A 22,835-nucleotide genomic window follows, 5' to 3' on the forward strand; every position below is an offset into this window, starting at 1 on the left:
CCAGCGTTTCTTTGTGCATGTGTGTGTCCCTCGATCTGTGTGCATATGTTTTTGCACTGTACATGCATGTGTGCTTTCCCACACTGCTGTATGTGTGTGTTAGTGTGTGTAAGTGTGTATGTGTGTGCAATAATCCAGGTATCGTAAAGCCCTGTGGGCCTAGTCTCCCATCATTATCGTTCTGCTTCCAGCCTGCCAGGAGAGATGATTAACAGGGTTTGTGTGCCCGTTAAAACCCATTTCCAGAATTATTTAAGTGCATTACCCATTGCGGAATGGAAATTCTAGAACTTAAGGGGCGCATTGCAGAAATATGCCTCGAATTATAAGCACACTTGCTCTATTTGTGGTCCTGGTGGCTTGAACATTCCGTGGATTTGTGTGTGAGAGGAACATGATGGAATTTTAAATTGAATATTATGCTTGGGTGAATATGCTAATGGATTCCCCCAGTTTACAACATACAGTCCCTGTCGCATCTGGATTTTGTCAGAAGCCATGTGACAAGCCCTGAGACCTTTTGGAAGAAGATTTTATGGTTTGCTGAGGCCAAAGTTGGCCCCTTTGGCATGGAAGCAAAGCGCTATGTTTGCACAAACAAAACGCCAACGCCATGGCAACATCGTATTAGGCAGTGGTTTTTTCAGGAGGAACTGAAGCCTTTGCCATCACCACGGATGGCACCACATACAGGACAACATTTGCGGAGTGCCTGTTTCGATCTGAAAGAGATTTGTGTTTTAGGTTTAGGTGAAGTTTCATGTTCCAACTGAACAATAACCAGTGTCATCTCGTGAGCTCAAAATTGGTGGGGCTGAAAAAGTTCCTTTAGCCTAATTATTGAACCTGTTTTCATTCATTTCTCTTCTCTAACACTCCACTTCCTCATATGAAATCATAAATTCAATTTATCCGTTAAGATAAGTTTTAATGACTAAGTAGCGTAGCCTGAATGTATCCAAAAAGATACACCTCTCCTATCTACTGCCTTAGGTTTCAGAATTACCAGCAATAACAAAACCTGCACTTCACATAGCACACCTTTTGCCACTCCAGTCTATTTTCCGAATGAGAGTGTGCACAAATTTGTAATGCAAATAAAAAGAAATGCATAAGGCATAGGCCTATGTTACTAGACTGCCTAATTGGGTGAGCTGGCTCTATCTGATGGTACTGAGTATTTTGTTAATTAATCGATGTATTGATACTCAACGGAAATCAGGGGAAGTCTCTGCCACTGCTCAGTGATTAAAACAGATTTTTCTAAATTGTATTTATCATTTAACACGATGTAATGAAGCTGCGTATTACTTGCCAAGCGATTACTCCTATCATTGGCACACTTGTTAACCTGTTTTTATAAATTTCTCTTCAATGATCATTTTACAGGAGTTTTGGGCCCCACCAATTTTGAGCTCGCAAGATTCCACTGACAATATCCCAAAGCATATGCAAAAAAACTACTGTAAAATGGCTGAAAAGAAAGAAGGTTCCTATTCTGGAGTGACCCGGACAAAGCACAGGCTTAAAATCCATTAGCAATCTGTTGTGTGAAAGCTGCTGTTTGGCTTTGATAGGTTTGGATGATTTCAGCCAATTCTTTGCACTTGTAGTCAGAACTAGGGTTTGCAAAGGAAGGACATTTTCCAGGTAACTCAGTAATTGTCTGTAATTTCCAGTAATTTTCCTGTAATTTCGGGAATTTTCAATCTCATGACACCACAGAAATTTAATCAGAGGTGGATTGTCCAGATTCTCCAGAGAAGATGAAGCTGGTTGTGGTTGAACTAAATAATTGGCCAATGTTGAGCAAGCCCAATTGACATTGACAATTTGCTTTCTGGGGCTAATAGGCCTTTTACTTTTTACTCCAGCACCTTGTTCTGGCATTCTACTTTTCATCACTGGTCTTTTTGGAATTTTGCTGCGGTTTGGTATTTTCTTTCATCCATTTCCTTTGTGATTTTTTATGTGCCTGTGTTTGTAACCTTCATTGTTTTAAAGTAGATGAACCAGCCTCCCAATACTAAATATATATCCTCCTTTTCTCTGCTTGATGAGCGGTGGAAAGGAGGATCCATTTTTTGTGAGTATTGACACCCAGGAGGTCAGTCATCCCTGACTTCTGCCTGATATCGTTCACCAGCAGCCCCTGCTGGTCAGTCGGGTACCTACTGCCTTCTCAAACTGCACCTAAAGGGCCATTCACACGTACAAAACCTTTTAGCACATGCACAATCCAATAACCTGACAAAGTTATTTGTTTTGCGCCAATCATTGGTAATGTTGTTGGTTTTGCGTGTGCTAAAAGGTTTTGCATGTGCTGAAGGTTTTGGTTAATCATTTTGGTTAAACTCTTGCCTGTGCGAGCTCAGTTTGTGGACAGTTTGGAAAGAACCTTGTTTTGACCTCACTTGTTTTGGAAGAGAGTACATGCCTGTCTGCTCTTTCCTGAATTGATAGCGGAAGCTGCAGCAACAACCATCACTTGAATTCAAGTGCGTGTTCCAAATTGGGGAAAGCATAAATGTTTTATTTTTATTTTTTAAACGTTCTCAAAATTTCTACAAAGTTCTAAAAGTTGCCATTGCTGTTCTCTCTCTGTTCGCCCTCCCCCCGCACCCCCTTCCTCCCCAGGATTGCTGGTAGGAGTGATCTTCCGCTACGGCATATCCTCCACCAGCTACCACAACAAGACCCCACCGAGCTGCACCCTGAAGACGGGGCCTGTTAGCACGCTGCTGCTCAACGTCAGCGGAAAGTTCTTCGAGTACACGCTCAAGGGTGAAATCAACTCCCGCGAGATCCACAACGTGGAGCAGAATGACATGCTACGCAAGGTACGCCCTCAGAGAACAAGACAGTCACCGTGAGAGTGTGAGTGACACTGTCTGAGCAAATGAGCAAATTGAATTTGTTGATGAATGGGGCAACCAAATATTCAGTCTAGCTTAAGAACTTTTTATTCTGGAGCCACTTTAGGCATCAGAAGCAAGGGGTATGGGTCGTGGCTGATGTAATGGTGTGAAATAAAGCAGAAAATCCTCAAAACCAGTGGAGACTGGCATCCCAGGACTGGATCCCTGTCCTTCATTATGACTGTCAGATCACTACCCAAAATGCCCCCACCCCCCACCACTGGTGGCACAGTTTTTTTTAAAGTTTTTTTTTATATAGGGTGGGAAGTCAAAATATCTTTCCTATCACTGGTCACTTGTGAGAACTGATGAGCAGTAGGAGTTGAGGTGACCTTGTGCTAAACATCTTCAAAATTCCTGTATCCAGACATAGAGAATAAGGGCAGACAGGGCTGCCTTTAAAGTGGATTCAATAATATGCCTTGAATTTCCGTTCCCTCTTTTCTCTGTTATTTAAAGAAAGAGAACATTGTACATGTTGAAATCTCAAGAAACTTGGTTGAGTGCTCACAGTTTCTCTTTTGTGCTCTGGCCATTCGTAAACCCTGTGCATGTGAGGGAATTGGTGGAATGTGGTATTTATTTTATAGTAGTATTATTTTTTTTGTGGTCACCCTTATCCTCAGTACACAAATAAAGCTTGACATTTACTGACTACTGGTGCTCCACCTGGGCTTTGAACCCTCTGTCTGAATTACAAACCCAGCTCTTTAACTACTCTACTCTGCCACCTCATAAATCTGATGGCTTTATATTGAGTGGTGTTTCTCCTGCGTACGCAGTCTGTTTTTGGCTCTTCACGCCTCACATTTCACTTATTAAAAAGAAAACCACCACTGTGAGCCATAACCCTGTAGTTTGCAAACAGGAAGTGGTGAAATAAATATAGCCATATATCTATGCGGAAGACATTTTGTTTTTTGTTTAGGAAGTGTGTAGCACCTCATTGAGGGATTGAGGCAAGACATTTCAGTTTTGAACTGAGAGCAGGAGGCCTCAGTAAATGATGAGGTTTATTCAGTTTCTGTTTAAGTGAACATTTTAAAAATAGCATTTATGGCAATGGCTTTCCTAAAGTGAACATCACTCACCCCTCACAAATGGCTATGTGACAGGTACTGTAAAATTGATTACAGAATTTTATAGTGTTAGTCCATGTTCTGTGAGCATGTAACTAATTAATTATTTGCCAATGCCTTGCTTTGCCTCTGTTAAACACTATTAATTAAAGGGTTAATAGTGTTTAACAGTGGCACGGCAAGACAGCTATTCATAACAGGCAAAAATGTTACACTGGCATAAATCAATGGTAGTTATGGTTCATTTAAAGCTTATTTGTGGAACCTTAAAGACTTCACTTTCTGGGTGTTTGGCTGTAATATTAATCTGTTGATGTATTGCCTCTGGAAACAAAACATATATACAAGCTGCTTTGGAGGTACTTGAAGTACATTGTTTTGCTTTAGACCACAAACTGGCCAATTCCCCTGTGCCTGCCATTGTTAAGCTGGTAGAGATGTCATGCCTAAATATTTTTTATTGCTCCCAAAAACTGCCTGGGCCTGGTTTTTGGACTGAAATAAATATCCAAAAACCCAAAAAGTAAACTGTCACTTTGATCAATATGCCATCAACCATCACCATGTTTGTTTGCTTTTGATTATTGTTGTCCAGTTATTAGTGTTAATGTTAACTTCCCTTTATTTTACAGGTCACTTTCGATCCAGAGGTGTTCTTCAATATTTTGCTACCTCCAATAATTTTTCATGCTGGATATAGCCTTAAAAAGGTAAGATGATTGAGGTGTGTGCACACAGCAACTCACTCAAAAGGCTAAATTCAATTCTTAAATCTTGGGCCCTGGGAAATAGATTTGTGTGATTTGTATACTAATTGGTCTTTATTAGACTTAATTTTTAGACTTATTGGTTTTCTGCTGCTGGAGCCTATCCCCTTGGAGGTTTGATGTGTTGTGTGTTCAGAGATGCTCTTCTGCATACCACTGTTGTAACGTATGGTTATTTGAGCTACTGTCTCCTTCCAGTGAGCTTCAACCAGTCTAGCCATTCTCCTCTGACCTCTCTCATTAGTAAGCCATTTCAGCCACAGAACTGCCTCTCGCTGGATGTTTTTATTTATTTTATTTGCACCATTCTCTGCAAACTCTGGAGACTATTCGCAGGAGATCACCAGTGTCCAACAATCATTCCACGGTGGAAGTCACAGTGTGGAACTTGGATCACATTTCTTCCCCATTCTGATGTTTGGTCTGAACAACAAGTGAACCTCTTGACCATGCCTGCATGCTTTTATGCATCAGGTTGCTGCCACATGATTGGCTGATTAGGTATTTGCATTAATGAGCTGGTGTGCAGGTCTACCTAATAAAGTGGTCCCTGAGTGCATGTCCTTGTAGCTACTCTGAGTCAGCCAGCAAGCGTGGGAAAGTGTCATTGTAGGTGCTACGTGTAACTGCACAGTCCTTTCTATCCTCCGAGCTGTTGATTGCATTGGTGGTGCTTCTTTCAGAAACCTGAGCCCATGCATCAGCTAACCGCAGCTGCCATGGCCACTGCCAGGGGGAACGTTCTGATTGGTCTGTGGTGAACAGAGGAAATGTACTGATTGGCTGGACGGTCAGAACACTAATCGTGTTCTGAAAATAATCTTTTCTCAAGGGAGGAAGTTCAGACCAGGTGTCTCTCAGTTCATCGCTTGGGTTAGCCTGACATCTTGATGGCATGCTTGTTTTGAAGAGCACTTGCGGTGTGTTCACCCTCAAGTGTTTTTGAAAGCCGCACATTTGCAGGTTGTGGGATGAGAGGTCTTGTTTTATTCATTCATTTTCCAAAGCATGCCTTGACGAACAGTCCTTCAGTTGTGTGTTTTACATTTTTACATATTAGGTATTTTGTATACTCTTTTCCAGAGTGACTTACACAGTTTCGATGGACTTTTCTTTGTGCATGCAGTCAATTTATACAACTGGATATCAGGCCTTGGTCAAATGTGTAATTGTTTTGGGTTCAAATACTATTCTGTGCTCGACTGATCTTGCCTGGTGCAGTTGAGCCAACCAGACAAGCTCAGTAAAGTGTAGAAAAGTATTTGAGTCCAAAATAATGACGTATTTGACCCAAGTCTGCGGGATATTATCAGAAGCAGTTAAACTTAAGTACCTTTGCACTAGAGTACAATGGTAGTGCCGCATCGGGGAATCAAACTGGCGACCTCCGCATTACAGCCCCAGTTCCCTAATCAATGTTATGTTGAATATGAAAAGCGTCTCTGTTTTGTAATCACCCGTCCTCCTCCTGCCTCCAGTAAAGCAGATATTAAACCGCTTTAGTGGACCCCTGGTGTTATCAGAACAGCACATTACACTACATCACAGAGCCAATGGAGATTGCTGTTGTAAGCTGTAATCTTCCACTGGCGGCTCGTAGATCAGTCTGTAATGGCCATGAGTCTCAGGGACTGAGAGGGATATGACACGCCTCTTGAGATTCTGGAAAGTTCCAGTCCACGTGGTATCAGGCGTCTTCCAGTCAGAAAATGTTATTGAACTTTTTTCTTTTTCTTTTTTGTTGGGAGTGGGTTAAATGTCATAACTGAACATATAAGCAGTTTATAAAACTGCTGTTTTGCAGGTGTCATTTTCTTCTTGTAATCTGTCAGCGTAGCGTCTCTTCAGTTCAGCTCGGCGCATCCGTTCGGCTTCGGAGGTGACGAGACACGCGGTCGCGAGCAGCCGAAATGTGCTGCCTCAGTTCCTCAGGGGGTTTTTGCCAGGGATCGGAGTAGCTGAATCAGCTCAGAGGCCCACGCTGGAGGAACTGGAGGAAACCTTGTCTGCCCTGTTTGATAAAGCTGCATTGTTTTCCACCACTCCGGCCACGCTCCTAACCGGCATTGTTGGAGACGTTCCAATGAAAATGTTTTGTAGGCGGGAGGAAGAATGCCAGTGAAAAATCCTCGCTGCTCGAAATTCTTTTATTTACAGATTGCTCTGTGTTAGAGTAGTGGCTTGCAGTGAATACCCCCCACCCTCCCCCCAAAACAATTCCAGAAATGCCCATATGGGATAAAGGTGGTGTGCACCCAGGTCTTACAGGTTTGGCATGTAGGTAAAGTCTGATGTTATCAAAGGCAAATATTATTTCCCTGTGCCAGTTGGTCGGGGTAAGGCATCGTTTGAAAGGTAAACAGAAAATGAAGGACCTGGTGGCTGAGGCTTATGTTTTTCAAGGACTGTGTGTTTATTTCTGAGCTTTGCTCCTTTCAAGAAGCTGGCATGTGTTTGGAAATGCAGCTGAAAGCTTGCCTGTGCCGGAGGCGTTGCATTTCATTGGCTTGGCAGCCCCGTGCCCCCACCCGTCCACCCACAGACGTGTGTTGTTTTGTGGTTGCCTGTCCTCCCCCACACCCACCCCCGCCCCTGCCCCAATCTATGCTGAGCCCCTACTCTGGCCTGGGCCCCCTGCTCTCCCAGCCCCCCCCCCTCAAACCATGCTGCCTGTTTCCAGCTGCAGCTCAAGGCCAAGGTGTACTGTCTACAACCCTCTGTTCTCTGTTAAAATTATGCCATCTCATTTAATTAAATCCAGGTACATCTCATGGTCTTAGAATGTGTGTGTGCGTGTGTGTCCGTGCGCGTGCATGCTCGTGCGTTTGTGCGCGTGCGCGTGTGCGTGTGTACGTATACACTCACTGAGCACTTTATTAGGAACATCTGTTTACCGACTTATTAATGCGACTGTCTAATCAGCAAATCGTGTGGCAGCAGGGCAATGCATAAAATCATGCAGATGCAGGTCAGGAGCTTCAGTTAATGTTCACATCAACCATCAGAATGGGGAAAAACAAATGATCAGTGATTTCAACTGTGGCTTGATTGTTGGTGCCAGACTGGCTAGTTTAGTGTTTCTGTAACTACTAATCTCCTGGGACTTTCACGCGCAACAGTCTCTAGAGTTTACCCAGAATGGTGCGAAAAAGAAAAGCTGACGGTAACATAAATAACCTCACATTACAACAGTGGTATGCTGAAGAATGTCTCTGAACACACAACATGTCAATCCTCTAAGTGGATAGGCTAAGAAATAAGTCACACATTGTAGAGAGAGTACATTCTCGGGCATTTTTATTTATGCAGTATAAATTTACACTCTGCACTTTTGGCACTTTGGCTGTACTAAATGATCTTACAGTCTTAAACCCAATGCATAGCTAAAGTTACCATGACGGTATGTCTTGTCTTGTCACCAGGTTTCATTTTAACGTAATTGTCTTGTTCTTCACTTCCAGAGGCATTTCTTTAGGAATCTGGGTTCCATTTTGACATATGCTTTCATTGGGACAGCAATTTCCTGTTTTGTTATCGGGTGAGTAGATCCCTGAGCCAAATGATAATCACACTAAAACTCAACTGTTCTCGAATTGTTGCGCATGCCTACTCAAAGCTAGAAGCTTTTTGGTTTTATCAAGAAATCGGAAATGTGTGTCCACTTGGCAAATGTACATATTTTTTTCACATTCTTATCCAATGTCCAATATTTGCTAAAAAAAAAAAAAAAAAACATAATTGATTGCAAGTTGAGAAGGACATGTCTGCTCATTTCTCCCTTCAGCTTCTTTACATAATCTGTATGACTTTGAAATTACATTTTCTTCAAATATTTAAGATTCTGTGACCAGCTGTCCATAATTCACCTGTCAGTCTATAATCAAGTCAAAGAAAACCTGTAACCCTTTCACAAAGGAATCATTTTCCAATTTGCACATTACAAAAAATAAACCGATTGCTTGATCTGACTGGAAGCAAGTCCTGGGAATACTGAATATTGGATGTTTATTCTCTATGGCATTCAATAGCTATTTCTGACGCAATGTGGCCTTGACAGGAAAAAGGCTGGTGGTTCAAGCCCCACAATAAGATCAATGCAGCTGTTGGGCCCTTAACCCCCTCATTGCTCCAGTGGGGATTGTCCCCTGCTTAGGCTAATCAACTGTAAGTCGCTTTTGGATAAAAGCGTCAACTAAATAACTTTAATGTGATGTTAGAGGACAGAGGTAGAATCGTAAGCGCTGTCTGGCCTTCCCCTCAGCAACCTGATGTACGGTGTGGTCAAGCTGATGCAGGCCGTTGGGCAGTTATCCGGCAAGTTCTACTACACCGACTGCCTCTTCTTCGGAGCGGTCATCTCCGCCACTGACCCAGGTACCGAGCCTCTGTCACATGACCCTGTTTCTCTTCACCCAGGTGACGGGTTGGCTTTGGCCAAGCCTGCGGCACGCCAACAAGGCGCAGCTGTGTCTGGGGTGCCGGTCTGTGTTTTCACTTCTGGCTGCTCGCTGCTGGTGCTTGGAGTGTTCCCCCCCCCATTCGTAGCACATTTTCCCAGTGGGGAATGTCGGAAAAACCATACAGCGGAGTGTCCTTTGCATTAGCTGTCATTCTCTGGGGAATGAGGTACTCCCTGGGAACGGAGTGGAGGAAAAAGAAAAAGAGGATTCCTCTAACAGGGCTGCCTCGCCCTTTTCCTGGAGTTCTACCATCCTGTAGGTTTTCACTCCAGCCCTAAAGGTACCTCCGCACCTTTGGTATACAATGCATGCCATTAATTTTTTATGGAGTGGCTTCCGGGGTGCAATGGAGGCAGTGCTGTGGTACGTTTGACGGTTCTGTATTTGCATAGAATAATCTCCTCAGTTATTATATGCAAATTAGTTGCATCCAGCACAGCTCACCTGGCTCACAAAAAAACTCAGGTCAAACTTTCAAATGAGGCATTGCAGATCAAACCTGAATCAAGATTCAGGAATTGCTGCAGTTTGCTGCAGTTGCACACCGGGGACCGGGGTTCGATTCTCAGTCCTGCCAAAAGCCAAGTTTGGCCGGCTCACGTGGGGCAGCAATAATTGGCTCGCTGCTCCAGAGGGAGGGACTTGGCAGGGTTATTAGATCGCCGCACAATAAGCACCTCGGGCGCCTCGGAATCACGGCAAAGGGCACGAGACGAGACGGCTTGAAGAAGGCGTGTCGCTCTCATTCGGGCCGCTGAGGGACGGGGTACGGGCGGTACATCTAATACGACTACCTCCAATTGAATCAGACGAGGTACAATTGGCTACCAAATTGGGAGAAAAATTGAAAAATCTGAAAAAAAAAAAAAAGATTCAGGAATTGCATTACTTAGTTCTCACCTCAAATGTTTTCAATTTAGGAGGAATAAGAAGTAGTTTATCAATGGCTCGCCATATTGCCGAAACCAACGAACACAGTGCATCTACCCAATCAGGTGCTCACAGTGTTAAGCAGTGGTTGGTTAAGTTCCATTGTTCGTATTGATCCAATGGAACCCTCTATCTGACTGAACCCACCAACAGTACTGCCCATAAAATGGACAACTTGGGGTTCCAATGCATCACCGTGCATGGAGGCCACATTTGGTGTGAAGGTAAATTCTCAAAGCGCACCTCATTCAGCAGCTGGAGATCTCATCGAGTTGCTAGTCAGTAGAATGAGGTGTGCCAAATTACGGTTTAAATGACAACTCACCGGATGGTAGATCTCCACGAACTGAGTTGAGCAGCCCTGCTCTGATCGGCTGGAGTGCACTAAATCTGCTCTAAAGCAGTTGCTTCAGTTCCCATGTGTCCAATGCAGTTAATGTACCAACCTCTCATGCTTTTAATTACTACATATTATTTATTTTATTGCTGCTGTTGCAACAAAAAGCTCCCGAGATAGAATGAATAGTAAGAAACCATGGGGGGAACCAGACTTTGGGTGGGTAGGGGGGTTGGTGGGGGGAGGCTGTCTCCCTCTGGCCTGTGTGATGCTAGAGTTCATAGCCACCAAAATGTCTGCTAAATGTTCTAATCGTTCTAAATCACATCAGGACTGGCTGAATGCAAATAGCTGGAGTTGCCGGTTCTGGAATGGGGTGGAGTGGTTACCAAGATGCATGTGTGCACACACTTGAAGATTGTGTGTGTGTGTGTGTGTGATGTGTTTGTGTCAACTTAATGTATTTCTGAAATTTCAGTTACAGTGCTAGCTATCTTCAACGAGCTCCATGCAGATGTGGACCTGTACGCCCTGCTGTTTGGGGAAAGCGTCATGAACGATGCTGTTGCCATAGTGCTGTCCTCGTAAGTAGCTGTCCGCCTTGGAGTCGTCATTGAAGATTCTTCCTGTAAATCTGTGGACCATTGGAGCCTTTTTTTTTTTTTTTCTTTTACTGAGAGAATATTTACTAAAGGCCCGGACACACCTAACCGACGGACGTCGGTGGCGCCCTGTCGGCCGAGTCTTTCCGGTGTGTCCCGGACGCCGACACTCCGTCGGCGTGTTTTGGAGGGCTCGGAGCCGTCGATGAGAGAGAGCTCTCTGATTGGCTGTCCAGCTAGCGAATCAGTGCACGAGAAGAGAAACGGAAGCGACGAAAGCAAGCAAACAAGGAAGTCAAGAGGACACAGACAAGTTACTATCACTACCAGACATAATTTTCGATTAGTATTACTAAATAGCGAGAGAACAAGGAAATTGCTGCAAACTTTGTTGTGAGCGAGACAATGGCTGCTTCTAGGTCCAACGCAATGCAAACGCATTCCCCGGTCTTCCGGTTTCCAACTCTCCTGGTGTGGAGAGTTATTACCTCTCACGCAGGCGCAGAACGTACGTGCAACTCGGCCGTCGGCGGACCGTCGTTGCGGTGTGTTCGGCACAGCCAACATTAACGCCGCGTATCGACGCGAGGCGATCTTTGCCGGCGCTCCGCGGCCGACCGTCGGTTTGGTGTGTCCGGGCCTTAAGGGTTTTTCCCCTTTTCACAAGACAATTCCAGGTTCTATATGTCTGCATATCTGAAATACTGCACTGTTGTGTGAGAACAGCTTTGAGATCATTGCAGTGCTATGCTGCAGTGTGTATCACCATAGCTCCCCCTGCTGGCCAGGCAGCCAAAACGCAGCTTTTATCATTTTTAATTTTTACTGGAAATTTCCAGGTGGCTTTTACATATGTTTAACATGGACACTGAGCTGTGTCTGTCAGTTTGTCATAGTAACATTCTGTGTTTGGAGATGGCTGGTGTTAAATGTTATTCCTGTTTCATCAACAGCTCCATTGTGGCTTACCAGCCGAGTGGAGCCAACACCCACACCTTTGATGCCGCTGCCTTCTTCAAATCGGTGGGCATCTTCCTGGGAATCTTCAGTGGGTCCTTTGCTATGGGTGCAGTCACCGGTGTGGTCACTGCCCTCATATCCTTTTCAAACCCAACATTGACTATCTCAAAATACCACTATATGTTTTCTGTTCTCCCAAAGTCACAGTGTAATACAGAAGTATTAGCTCAGATGGAGGCATTGTCCGACATTGTTCTTCTGGACTGATCATTCACATTAATTTTAAGAAAAGATTGAGCACTGCAATGCAAAGTGTAGAGGCTACGGTCCTAGTGCCTACGGGTCTGCAGGACCCCTGGACTATGGGTTCATTGACGAAATTAGGGTTTTGGCTGGCAGGGTTTGTTCTTCATTGCACAACAGCGGCCCCTCTGCAGGCTGTCTATGTCTGTTTACAAACCTCTTGTGGCAGCATAAAGAACAAGCAGCTTGACTTAACAGGATTTTGGGGGTTTTGTCTGCCCCCTTTTGAATTGATGAAGGAAGTATTTGTGGTCGCATAGACCTACAATTGAGTTTCTAAAATATAGGGGAAACGTAGAGGTAGAAAATGTCCAGAAAAGTGAAATTAAATGTTGAAGTCTCCTTAATACAGCATTCACGTGACCAAGTTCACCAAGCTCCACTGCTTCCCTCTCCTGGAAACAGCCCTCTTCTTCCTCATGTCCTGGAGCACCTTCCTACTGGCTGAGGCCTGTGGCTTTACTGGTCAGTAAGAGACAAAACTGGGGGGGGGGGGCTGGTCGGCTGAGTGTGTGAGTGAGTCAGACCTGGATCAAGTACGTACTTCTTTTGGATTTAAATACTTTTCTGCGTTTGATTGCTCTTGCCTGATGCAGCTGAGATGAGCAAGAAGTGGGGTCAATGTCTCATTGATCTATTTTACAAGAGAGACCTGGCCAAGAGGCATCATAAAACAAATAAACATGATGGTTACATACAGATAACAAACATTTAGATTATCCAGTTAAAAAGTTCGTTTCGGGATTACATATTTTCAATCAAATGCTTTTGTTAATTTTTTGGTTCTTGTTTGTCATTTTATGCTTCACAATAAACAATTGTGGTACTCAATGTCACATTTCAACAGTCATGTTTCTTGAAAAACGGCCATATGATCAAATACAACACTGGATTTGCATCCGTCTGTTAAGGCAGTTGCAGGTCACATCTGTCTGTTCAGGGAGATCTAGCGTGCAGGTCACATCCGTCTGTTAAGGGAGATGTAATGTGCAGGTCGCATCTGTGTGCCCATAAGGGGTTAAAAAAGCTGGGCAGAGACTGACTGTAAGGGTTGCCACGGTTCCTCTCCCGCTGCATGCAGTGGTGATGTCACAGTGCCGGCTCTCTCACTGTTTCTGTGTGTGTACCTGTGTCCGTCTCTCAGGTGTGGTGGCCGTGCTGTTCTGTGGGATCACCCAGGCCCATTACACCTATAACAACCTCTCAGAGGAGTCCACCAAACGTACCAAACAGGTGAGGAAACCAGGCCCTGCCCCAACATTCAGAAAAACTGAAAACGCTGCAATACATTGTAAACGTGTTAAATTTATGAATAATATAATCATATATGTACTTTACATTTAAAATCATTGTACAATACTTGAATGGGTTTGTCAGGTTTCTACTATAGTTTCTTCTCAGTCCAAATACATGCACTAGGGTAGTTGAAAACTCCACATTTCTGTAGATACTAATGTATGAGTGAATGGTGTGTGGGCCCTGCAATGGATTTGTTCCCCTGTCCAGGGTGTATTCCTGGCTCTTTCTCATTGCATGCTGGTATAGAGTCGAGCCCACCACCCCCGCTGCAACCCCCGGCCACAATTAAACGGATTAGTGATGAGCGTGTCTCATTACCCACTAGTGACCCCTGCTGGTCAATTCTGCCTTGTGTTCAGCCTGTTGAGCAGCACATAGACTGATTTGCTACGATTATTAGCATGTGAAAAACCTTTTAGCACACGCAAAACAAATAACGCCACCAATGATTGGTGCAAAACAAATAACAATCATCACCCAATGAGTGATGGGACTAATCATTGCAAAAGGTCTTCGTTAATTTTGGTCTTTGCCCACAGTTTCTTTTTCAGAGTCCTTGTGGACTGCAGTGCGATAAGATGCCTGCCTGCTCTTTCTCAGATTGATAATGGAGTTTGCGGCAGAATACAGCAGGGCAATCCAAAGTGGGTGAAAAAGGGGATAAGAATTTTTGCTAGCAGCAACAATGTCTCAGCTGCCTCGTTCTGCGTCGTTAACTTTTATTGCGCAACCGCGTAAATATTACCGGGTAAAAAATATTTGCTGGCTACAGTACATCTGGTGCGGTCCTGACTGGCGGCTAAAGTACCAGGGTGGTATGGAGCGAGACGAAAGAAAGACGCTTACAGAAATTTCTGTACAGAACGCTTACCGACTCTGTGCTGTGTGTGGAAAAAAAACAAAAAAAAAACTCGTAACCACTTTTACAATAACACGTCTGTGAATCAACGTGGGGCCTTGAAGGAACTTACGCTTGAACGCGAAATTGTAATAAAACCAGCTAAGGGAGGCCCAGTAGTCATACAGGACAGCTATTGTTTTATAGTGCAACTCGTGAAATCCAATGTTTTTGTTTTAAATAAGCCTTTTCAAATGGTTTGGTTAATTAGTTGATTTTGCATATTCACATTTTGTAATTGCACCAGTGTATGCTTAAGCATGGCATGCCTATTTTAATTTTAATGCCTTATCTGGCCTTTCATACTTACCCTGTGGTCCCGTTCAGACCACATGTGGAGATGAGTTTAGTGTACATGAAATTTTCTAGGTTACCAGTGTGACAGAAATGACCTTATTTCCATCAATGTACTCCATTTTACATGACCATGACTGGATGTTGTTCTCAGCTTTATTAATCTTTTCAGTTAGCTTAAAGTGCACAGTTATAATAATAATAATAATAATAATAACAATATGTCATTATCACGTGGCTGGGGATTGTGGTTACTGAATTGGGAAAGTCCTGTTTCCAAATAGTGTCCGTTGCATTGCACGTCTTCAGGGGAGGCAGAGATGCCAATTATTTTGAGCTTTGTGAAGGTTGGAAGACATGAATAATGAATAATTCACTGAGAAACTGAAGAAGAGTGACAAGTGAGATTTAAAGGGATTCATTTTGTAATATCACAATGTGGGGTCATACTTGGAAAAATATAAAAAAGAAATAAAAGCCTTATAAATATTGAGTGTGTGTGTGTGTGTGTGTGTATTCGTGTGTGTGTGTGTGTGTGTGTGTGTGTATGTGTATTTGTGAATGTGTGTGTGTTTGCTTCATCCTCCAGCTCTTTGAAGCGTTGCACTTCCTGGCGGAGAACTTCATATTTTCCTACATGGGCCTGGCTCTCTTCACCTTCCAGAGCCACATCTTCAGCCCCATCTTCATCATCGGGGCTTTTGTATCCTTCCCCACGGCTGGAACCAAGACCATACTGCTGGGGGGGGGGGTCTGTGGGGGTCTGCCTCTATGACCCCCCACCCCGGCTGATGACAGGCTTCACTGCTGAAAAAAACAGCTCAAGCTTTAAAACAGCTGGTAGCTGGTTGACCAGTTCAGACTAGCTCCCAGCTCTACATGGTTTAGCTGGTTGACCAGTTCAGACTAGCTCCCAGCTCTACATGGTTTAGCTGGTTGACCAGTTCAGACTAGCTCCCGGCTCTACATGGTTTAGCTGGATGACCAGTTCAGACCAGCTCCCTGCTCTACATGGTTTAGCTGGTTGACCAGCTAATGACCAGTCAAGGTGAAACCAAAGCTGATTTGAACCAGTCATTGAGTTTTGCCCTTGATTTTTTTTTTTTTTTTTCAACAAGCCAGCGATTGCCACTTAATTTTATCTGCATTCATTACTGGGTTCATGAAAACTCACTCTCCCATCCCCTGTTCTACTGTTCAACTCTCGTATAACATTGTTTTGTATGGTACCTATTGTTAAGTTTAAACATATTTAAAATGTTTTTTTAGGCATTTCACCCATTGTATACCAAAAAAGACACAACAAAGTGACATAGTAAGAACTCATTTTTGGTGAAAAGGTGTTGGTAAGAACCCTGTAATTCTGAGATTGTGAGACAGGAAGAATGTTACTTTCACCTCATAAATGCAGGGATGTGTAAATGTGGGATTTGAGCCGCAGTCTCTGTGCTTTGTCAGAGCTGCTCTGTTAACTCTGCCTGCTCACATACTGATGAGAATAGAGACACTCGCACACTGTAGCTCCTCGCGCTATCTTTCCCTTTTGTGCTCTGCCCCCAGGGGTGGAAAGTCCATGGGTCAGAAAGTAAAAGTCCTGCCATGAGTTTCTTCCACCCATGAACTCAGCCAGCTGATTTCACAGATTAATTCTACCTCCTGGCTGAAGACAAAATACTGGGGAGGACTTTTGCTTTCCGGACCTGGATTTTGTGCGTTTGCGAGAGTTAGCCACCATAGCCCTGCCGTGGTGAATAATGCATGTTACTGCCGTCTCTTCAGGAAGTGCACTGTTGCATTTCACTCAAATGACCTCATGTGAACAAGCCCCTTGCCGGAATACAGGACAACTGGGCAAGTTGGCATTAGACCTGGGTCTATTGCTTATTCCTTGCATATTCAAATACTTTGCCTGATGCAATTCAGTCTGCCAATAGGCCCAGAAGGCAGAGTTTGCGCTTTTTGAGGGTATTTCATAGGTTCCAATACACACTGACCAGCCCAGTGAAGCATTGACCCATGTCTGGTCAGCAGGAAATCTTTTTAACGAAAAGAAAATTGTATTCCTCAACCGCCTGTTGGACAGATTGCCATTTTCATCGGGAGGGCCTGCAACATCTACCCCCTCTCTTTCATCCTGAACCTGGGCCGCCGCCACAAGATAAGCGGAAACTTCCAGCATATGATGATGTTTGCAGGTACTGATGTTTGCATCCTAATTTTATCTTATCACAAACCAGCAACCAACTGATACTTGACAGGACACAGGTGTGCAAATTGACACCGGGTGTTTTGACGCCTCCTAACACTTTGCAGTTATGAGAATTACAGCCTGGGTTGATCCAGTCTGGTCAGCCAGGTACCTCCAGTGTCAAATGGCTCCCTTGTTACCACAAGAATGTGAACTGGTCAGAGTTGGGCTCAGTTCCCTTTCAGTCCAGTCTGTTGAAGTTATTTGAAATTCTGTGAAATTCAACAAGTCTGATTAACTTGAGTATGGTAAGGATGATGGCATTCTAAATCCAGAATGTTTTTTCATTTTTTCATTACATTATATGATTACATTACATTTCATTCAGCAGAAGCTTTTATCCTAAGCAAGTTATGAGCAAGTCCATATCAACGTCATTAGAACAGGTCTGATAAGCTACGGAAAAATTGTACAGCCATGAAAATGATTTCCAGTACACATGGCAAATAAGCTATGTCAGTAAGGAATTAGGACTAACTACAATACCAGGAAATACAAATGCAAAAACAATATAAATACGATGCAACTACAACTGGACTAGACTCTGTAGCAATGGATACTCCTACAGAGGGTACTCCCGCAGAGAAGTCAAGGTACAGTGTGAAAAGGTGAGTCTTCAGACTGTGCTGTCTGAGCAGTTCTTCTAGGAATGGAACATATGTATTGATGTTATGCCGATATTTTTCCGATCGCAGGTCTACGTGGGGCCATGGCGTTCGCTCTGGCTATCAGGGACACGGCCACATACGCCCGGCAGATGATGTTCACCACCACACTCCTCATCGTCTTCTTCACCGTCTGGGTGTTCGGTGGGGGCACCACGCCCATGCTCTCCTGGCTACACATCAGGTGAGAAGCAATTCCCAGTATCTGTGTCTGTCCCTATCCATCTTTCTTTCTATCTCTCTATCACTGTGTCTTTCTCTATCTCTCTCTCTTTAGCTCTCACCCTCTCTGTAACTCTTTCTGTATCTCTATCACTGTCTCTAGCTCACCCTAGCTCTCTCTCTGGAACCGTATCTTTCTTTCTATCACTGTCTTTATCTCTCTGTAGCTCTCTCCCACTCTTTTCCCCCCTTCTCTGTCTCTATACATCTTCCTGTCCATCTATCTCTCAGGACCGAGAGGTGTCTGGGTTTTGCATCATTTAATCATCAAGCACTTGCTAGTATTGTCCAGGAGGTGGAGCAGTTGTCCACCTCCCAAGCGTTCCTGTACTCCTCTCACCGAAGCTGCTGTAATCTGGGGAGACAGCAGTGGGAGGGATATTTAATGAGAAAACAGGAGAGCTCTGAAAAGGAAAGCACTGGCAGCTTGTGATTGCGAAGGTTTTGACAACAGAGCTGACATGCACGTCTCAAATGCACCGCTTTACCCGGCCTGAAACTGGATGAAACCAGAAGCGGACCATTCACATTGCAGGACCTAAGCCTGGCAGTCTACTATCTTACATATAGCGCCCACAACACCGCTATAAGCCACTAGCGTGGGCGCCAAAAGGAAGCGAGCTTCGCAACGTATCCAATGTAACTCCAGACTGACTCGGCCTTTGCTCTGCTGGGCGGGGGGCAGGGCCCGTTTAAGCAGGAGCCACAGTTTTCCAAAATAAAGAAGATTACTTATAAGGATGGAATCTTTGGCAGCTGCCTCTCCCCTCCGCCACTAAAGAGCCGGGTTTTAATGCCACACTAATGCCCACGTGTGCACTGCTGAGTGACCTCGGGTCACAGTAAGGTCAAGCTGGGCCACCTGGCCCAAAGTAATCTACTGGTGCGTTTGTTGAAATGGTGCTGGCTCTGAAAGTAACCAAGACACTGAGGGGAGTGGTCAAGCAGCTGCTGTGTGTTCCAGAATTTTCTTGCCAGTGAAATAAGAAATCGCTTTTGGGGGTTGTGTGTTGGAGCAAGCGGCGTCAGAGGTGTTGTGTGCAGAGATGAAGTGAGTGAGTTCAGGAATTGGCTCCATCTTTGCGCTATGTGGCCCAACCGGACACTTGGCTATTGCTTGAGCAATAAATACAAATCCTAATTATTTTTTTAAATTTCTCCTTTACCCCGACCAGCCACAACATTAAAACCACCTGCTTAAACCAGTTTTTTCAGGATTAAAAATGCTTTAAACTGTATAAACACTTAATATTTAATTATATGATATGTGCACTTATATATGCAGTTAATCAAAGTAAATAGCCTGGTGGTGAAATGACAGGTGATCTAGGAATAGATCCCATGCATTTTGGTCTTTCTTAAAAAAATAAATATATATATTCTAGGCATGATCATGAACACCAGTACATACCAAGAAATTTAAATAACAAAATAACTTCCCCCGCCTCCCAATGAGCTTACAAGATTTCCATTTTCATTTAAAAAAGCAAACTTTTTATTGCAATTCACTTGAGTCTGTTGCTCTCTAGACTTTGTAAGAAAATATGTTTACCTTTCATATAACTTGATATATACGGGCGACATGGCTCAGGCAGTAAGAGCAGTCGTCTGGCAGTGGGAGGGTTGCCGATTCGATCCCCCGCCTGGGCTGTGTCGAAGTGTCCCTGAGCAAGACCTAACCCCCAAATTCTCCTGATGAGCTGGTCGGTGCCTTGCATGGCAGCCAATGGCCATTGGTGTGTGAATGTGTGTATGAATGGGTGAATGAGAAGCATCAATTGTACAGTGCTTTGGATAAAGGCGCTATAAAAATGCCAACCATTTACCATTTTACCATATCGCTTTTTCTGTAAATATGGAAATGTGGTTGCAACTTGTATACTGAAACCTGTTATTTGCATAAGCATTGGCCAGACAAATACCCGATATTGATATCCACAGAGAATTTCCATATTGTGTAGTCCTCCTAAATTTTCCAGCAGGGTTTCCAGCACGGCTGACGGTCCGTGCTTGGGCGTTTGTTTAATGTCCGTCCAAAGTCTTCTCCGACAGGGAACAATGCCTTTCTTGAGCTGTGGTCGAGAGCCTGCCAAAAAGAATGACGGAGGCTGATCTTTAATGGCAATCTCTCAGAAGTGGTCAAAGAAGGTCCCCTGAGAGGAAGAGAAGGGGGCTGGATCTGTGGTGCAGTACTGACAACCTTTACACTCTTTAGTGAGAAAAGGGCTTTTGCTCTTTATATTTGCCATGCATATACACTCACCAAGCACTTTTACATTTAATTTTTTTTACTTTATTACACCTACTTATTCATGCGATTATCTAATCAGCCAATTGTGTGGCAGCAGTGTAATGCATACAATCATGTAGATATGGGTCAGGAGCTTCAGTTAATCAACCATCAGAATGGAGGAAAAAATGTGATCTAAGTGACTGACCATGGAATGATTGTTGGTGGCAGACATGGTGGTTTGACTATCTCAGAAACTGCTGATCAGGAACTAGTCTCTAGAACTTGCAAAGAATGGTGCAAAAAAACAAAAATAAATCCAGTGAGCAGCAGTTCTGCAAACAAAAACGCCTGTTTTTGAGAGATGTCAGAGCAGAATGGTCAGACTGGTCAAAGCTGACAGGAAGCTGACTGTAACGCAAATAACTACACATTATAACAATGGTATGCAGACGAGCATCTCTGAACACAACACATCATAACTCTTAAGTGGATGGGCTACAGCAGTAGAAGTAAAAAAAAAAAATAGGTCTAATATTCCGAATAAAGTGCCCAGTGAGTGTATATGTATATTATACAGTGGGCTCCAGAATTTATTAAATAATTTTTTTTAAATTAAATAGAGCCTAAAAAAGGCTCCATATAATAAATAACATGGATGATGATCTAAAAAAATAAAATAAAATAACTTTAAATTTAAAAGACACAGATGGTAATTGACCATCACGAGTCAGGTAACGGGTACAAAAACATACCACTTAACACCGTACGGGCAATAATAAAGAGGCATAAAACATATGGAGTGGCTGCAAACTTGCCAGGAAGACGATCCAAGTGCATATTATCCCCATGGACAGTAAGGAAGATAGTGAGGGAGGGCATAAGTAATCCAAGGGTCGCAGTTTAAGAATTGCAGAGATTGGTTGTGTCTCTGGGTCACCAAATCTAAATAAATAAATAAATAAACTTAAAATGGCACCTCCGTACCAGCAAACTCTTTGGAAGGGTGGCACGAAGACAGCCCTAAGTGAGCACAATAAACAAAACCAAACATCTTGAGTTTGCCAAACCTCATTGGAATTATGACTGGAAGAGAGTGCTATGGTCAGATGAGAACAAAATGGAATATTTTCACCATACAAACTATTGACATGTTTGCCATCAAAATGGAATTCACACGAGGAGAAGCAAGGAGAACAAATGATGTTTTGGAGATGTTTTGCTACCAGTGGTCCAGGGGCACAATGAATTCAACAAAGTACTAGGTCTGGTTGCCTCTGCTGAAAAGCTAAGTCTTGGTCGTAGGTAAATTGTCCAGCAGGACAATGACTCCAAGCATACATCAAAATCCACACAGAAATGGTGAACTACAAACAATGTTAAAACCATGTTCTGCAATGGCCTTCTCAGTCCCCAGACTTAAATCCCATGAAAAACCATGGTCTGAACTGATATCCCAAGGATATCAATGCATCTGAAAAGTTCTACTGGGAGGAATAGTTAGAAATCCCTCCAAATGTGTCCCTAATCTTGACACAAATTATGGGAAAAGTCTCATGACTATCATCTTTGCCAGGGGTGTTTGCACAAAGTATTAAACTGGAGGTGCCAATAACTGGAACCTGTTTTTTGCGGAAATACATTTTTTATTAGAAAAATAGACTTGATTGATTCCATTGAATCGTTAATAAAGTGCACTACTTTATGCATGTTTGAATTAATCATTCTGAAGCCCACTGGGGCTGGTCACATGGTATATATGTGAACTAGCGAAAGGGAAATAGTTTTTCCCAGAAATAAATGGATAAATGCAGTAATTGCATAAACATACAGGCATTTGTACGTATACTTATATTTGTACTTGTACTTATGAACGTGCATTTTTTTAGAACATAACAATTAATGCATTTCATATTTAATATCAAAGTGGAAATAATTCCATCTTTTTGTCCATGTGTTTAGATTTTTTAAAATCTTATTTGATCTTCAGTACACATTCAGTAAATTCAGTTTCCATAAGGATAGGTACTTGTAAGCATTTTTGCATGCATAGATCCATACATGCATGCGTATATACATACATACTGTACATACATGCATACATCCCCACATACACACATGCATGCATACAAATGTGCATAGATAAAGAACAGTTGTTTTCTCAGAATGCCGTAGTGCTGTGAGCTGCTGGGCTCAGGCTCCTCCATGGAGCGGTTCCACATGCTCTGTTTAGACTAGAGGGTTTTGGTGAATAAACATGGATCCCCTGTGCCTGCTAAATGTCTCTTCCACAGAACATCTGCTGGAAACTGTAGCCTCAGAGAGAGGGTTGGTGCAGTACACACAGAAAAAAGGGATCACTCGCTGGGGCTAATGCTAATCTCCGGCGCTAAGTCCCCGTGATTACTGCACAGCTTGGCTGCTGCTTCCCCAGTGTTGCTCTGTATGTGCCAGTTCAGAATCACACTGCCTCTGAGCACTGGGACACACTGTGTTTGTATCCAACAACTGATCAACATGCTTTTGAAATTAGCACTGAGAGCAATTTCAGAGTTTTACTCACCATCTAAAATGTAATGACCTCTTGCTATGAATGCATTTATTATAAGAATACTCCCTGCTG

At 43.4% G+C, this 22,835-nt stretch overlaps 1 protein-coding gene across 2 annotated transcripts in view; it reads left to right on the forward strand.

The window, feature by feature from the left end:
• Nucleotides 1–22,835, forward strand: part of slc9a7 (solute carrier family 9 member 7) — a 58,304-nt gene that overhangs the window by 16,321 nt on the left and 19,148 nt on the right. For both annotated transcript variants that reach the window (XM_061234588.1, XM_061234589.1), the window contains exons 2-12: nucleotides 2,638–2,840; nucleotides 4,630–4,707; nucleotides 8,226–8,302; nucleotides 9,026–9,138; nucleotides 10,970–11,075; nucleotides 12,047–12,188; nucleotides 12,716–12,821; nucleotides 13,501–13,589; nucleotides 15,437–15,550; nucleotides 16,931–17,042; nucleotides 17,791–17,944. In XM_061234588.1, the coding sequence (XP_061090572.1) occupies nucleotides 2,638–2,840; nucleotides 4,630–4,707; nucleotides 8,226–8,302; nucleotides 9,026–9,138; nucleotides 10,970–11,075; nucleotides 12,047–12,188; nucleotides 12,716–12,821; nucleotides 13,501–13,589; nucleotides 15,437–15,550; nucleotides 16,931–17,042; nucleotides 17,791–17,944 (1,294 nt within the window). The remainder of the gene's footprint in view (nucleotides 1–2,637; nucleotides 2,841–4,629; nucleotides 4,708–8,225; nucleotides 8,303–9,025; nucleotides 9,139–10,969; nucleotides 11,076–12,046; nucleotides 12,189–12,715; nucleotides 12,822–13,500; nucleotides 13,590–15,436; nucleotides 15,551–16,930; nucleotides 17,043–17,790; nucleotides 17,945–22,835) is intronic.

Source organism: Conger conger, chromosome 3 (genome assembly GCF_963514075.1).
Source record: "Conger conger chromosome 3, fConCon1.1, whole genome shotgun sequence".
In the NCBI taxonomy this organism is placed as follows: domain Eukaryota; kingdom Metazoa; phylum Chordata; class Actinopteri; order Anguilliformes; family Congridae; genus Conger; species Conger conger.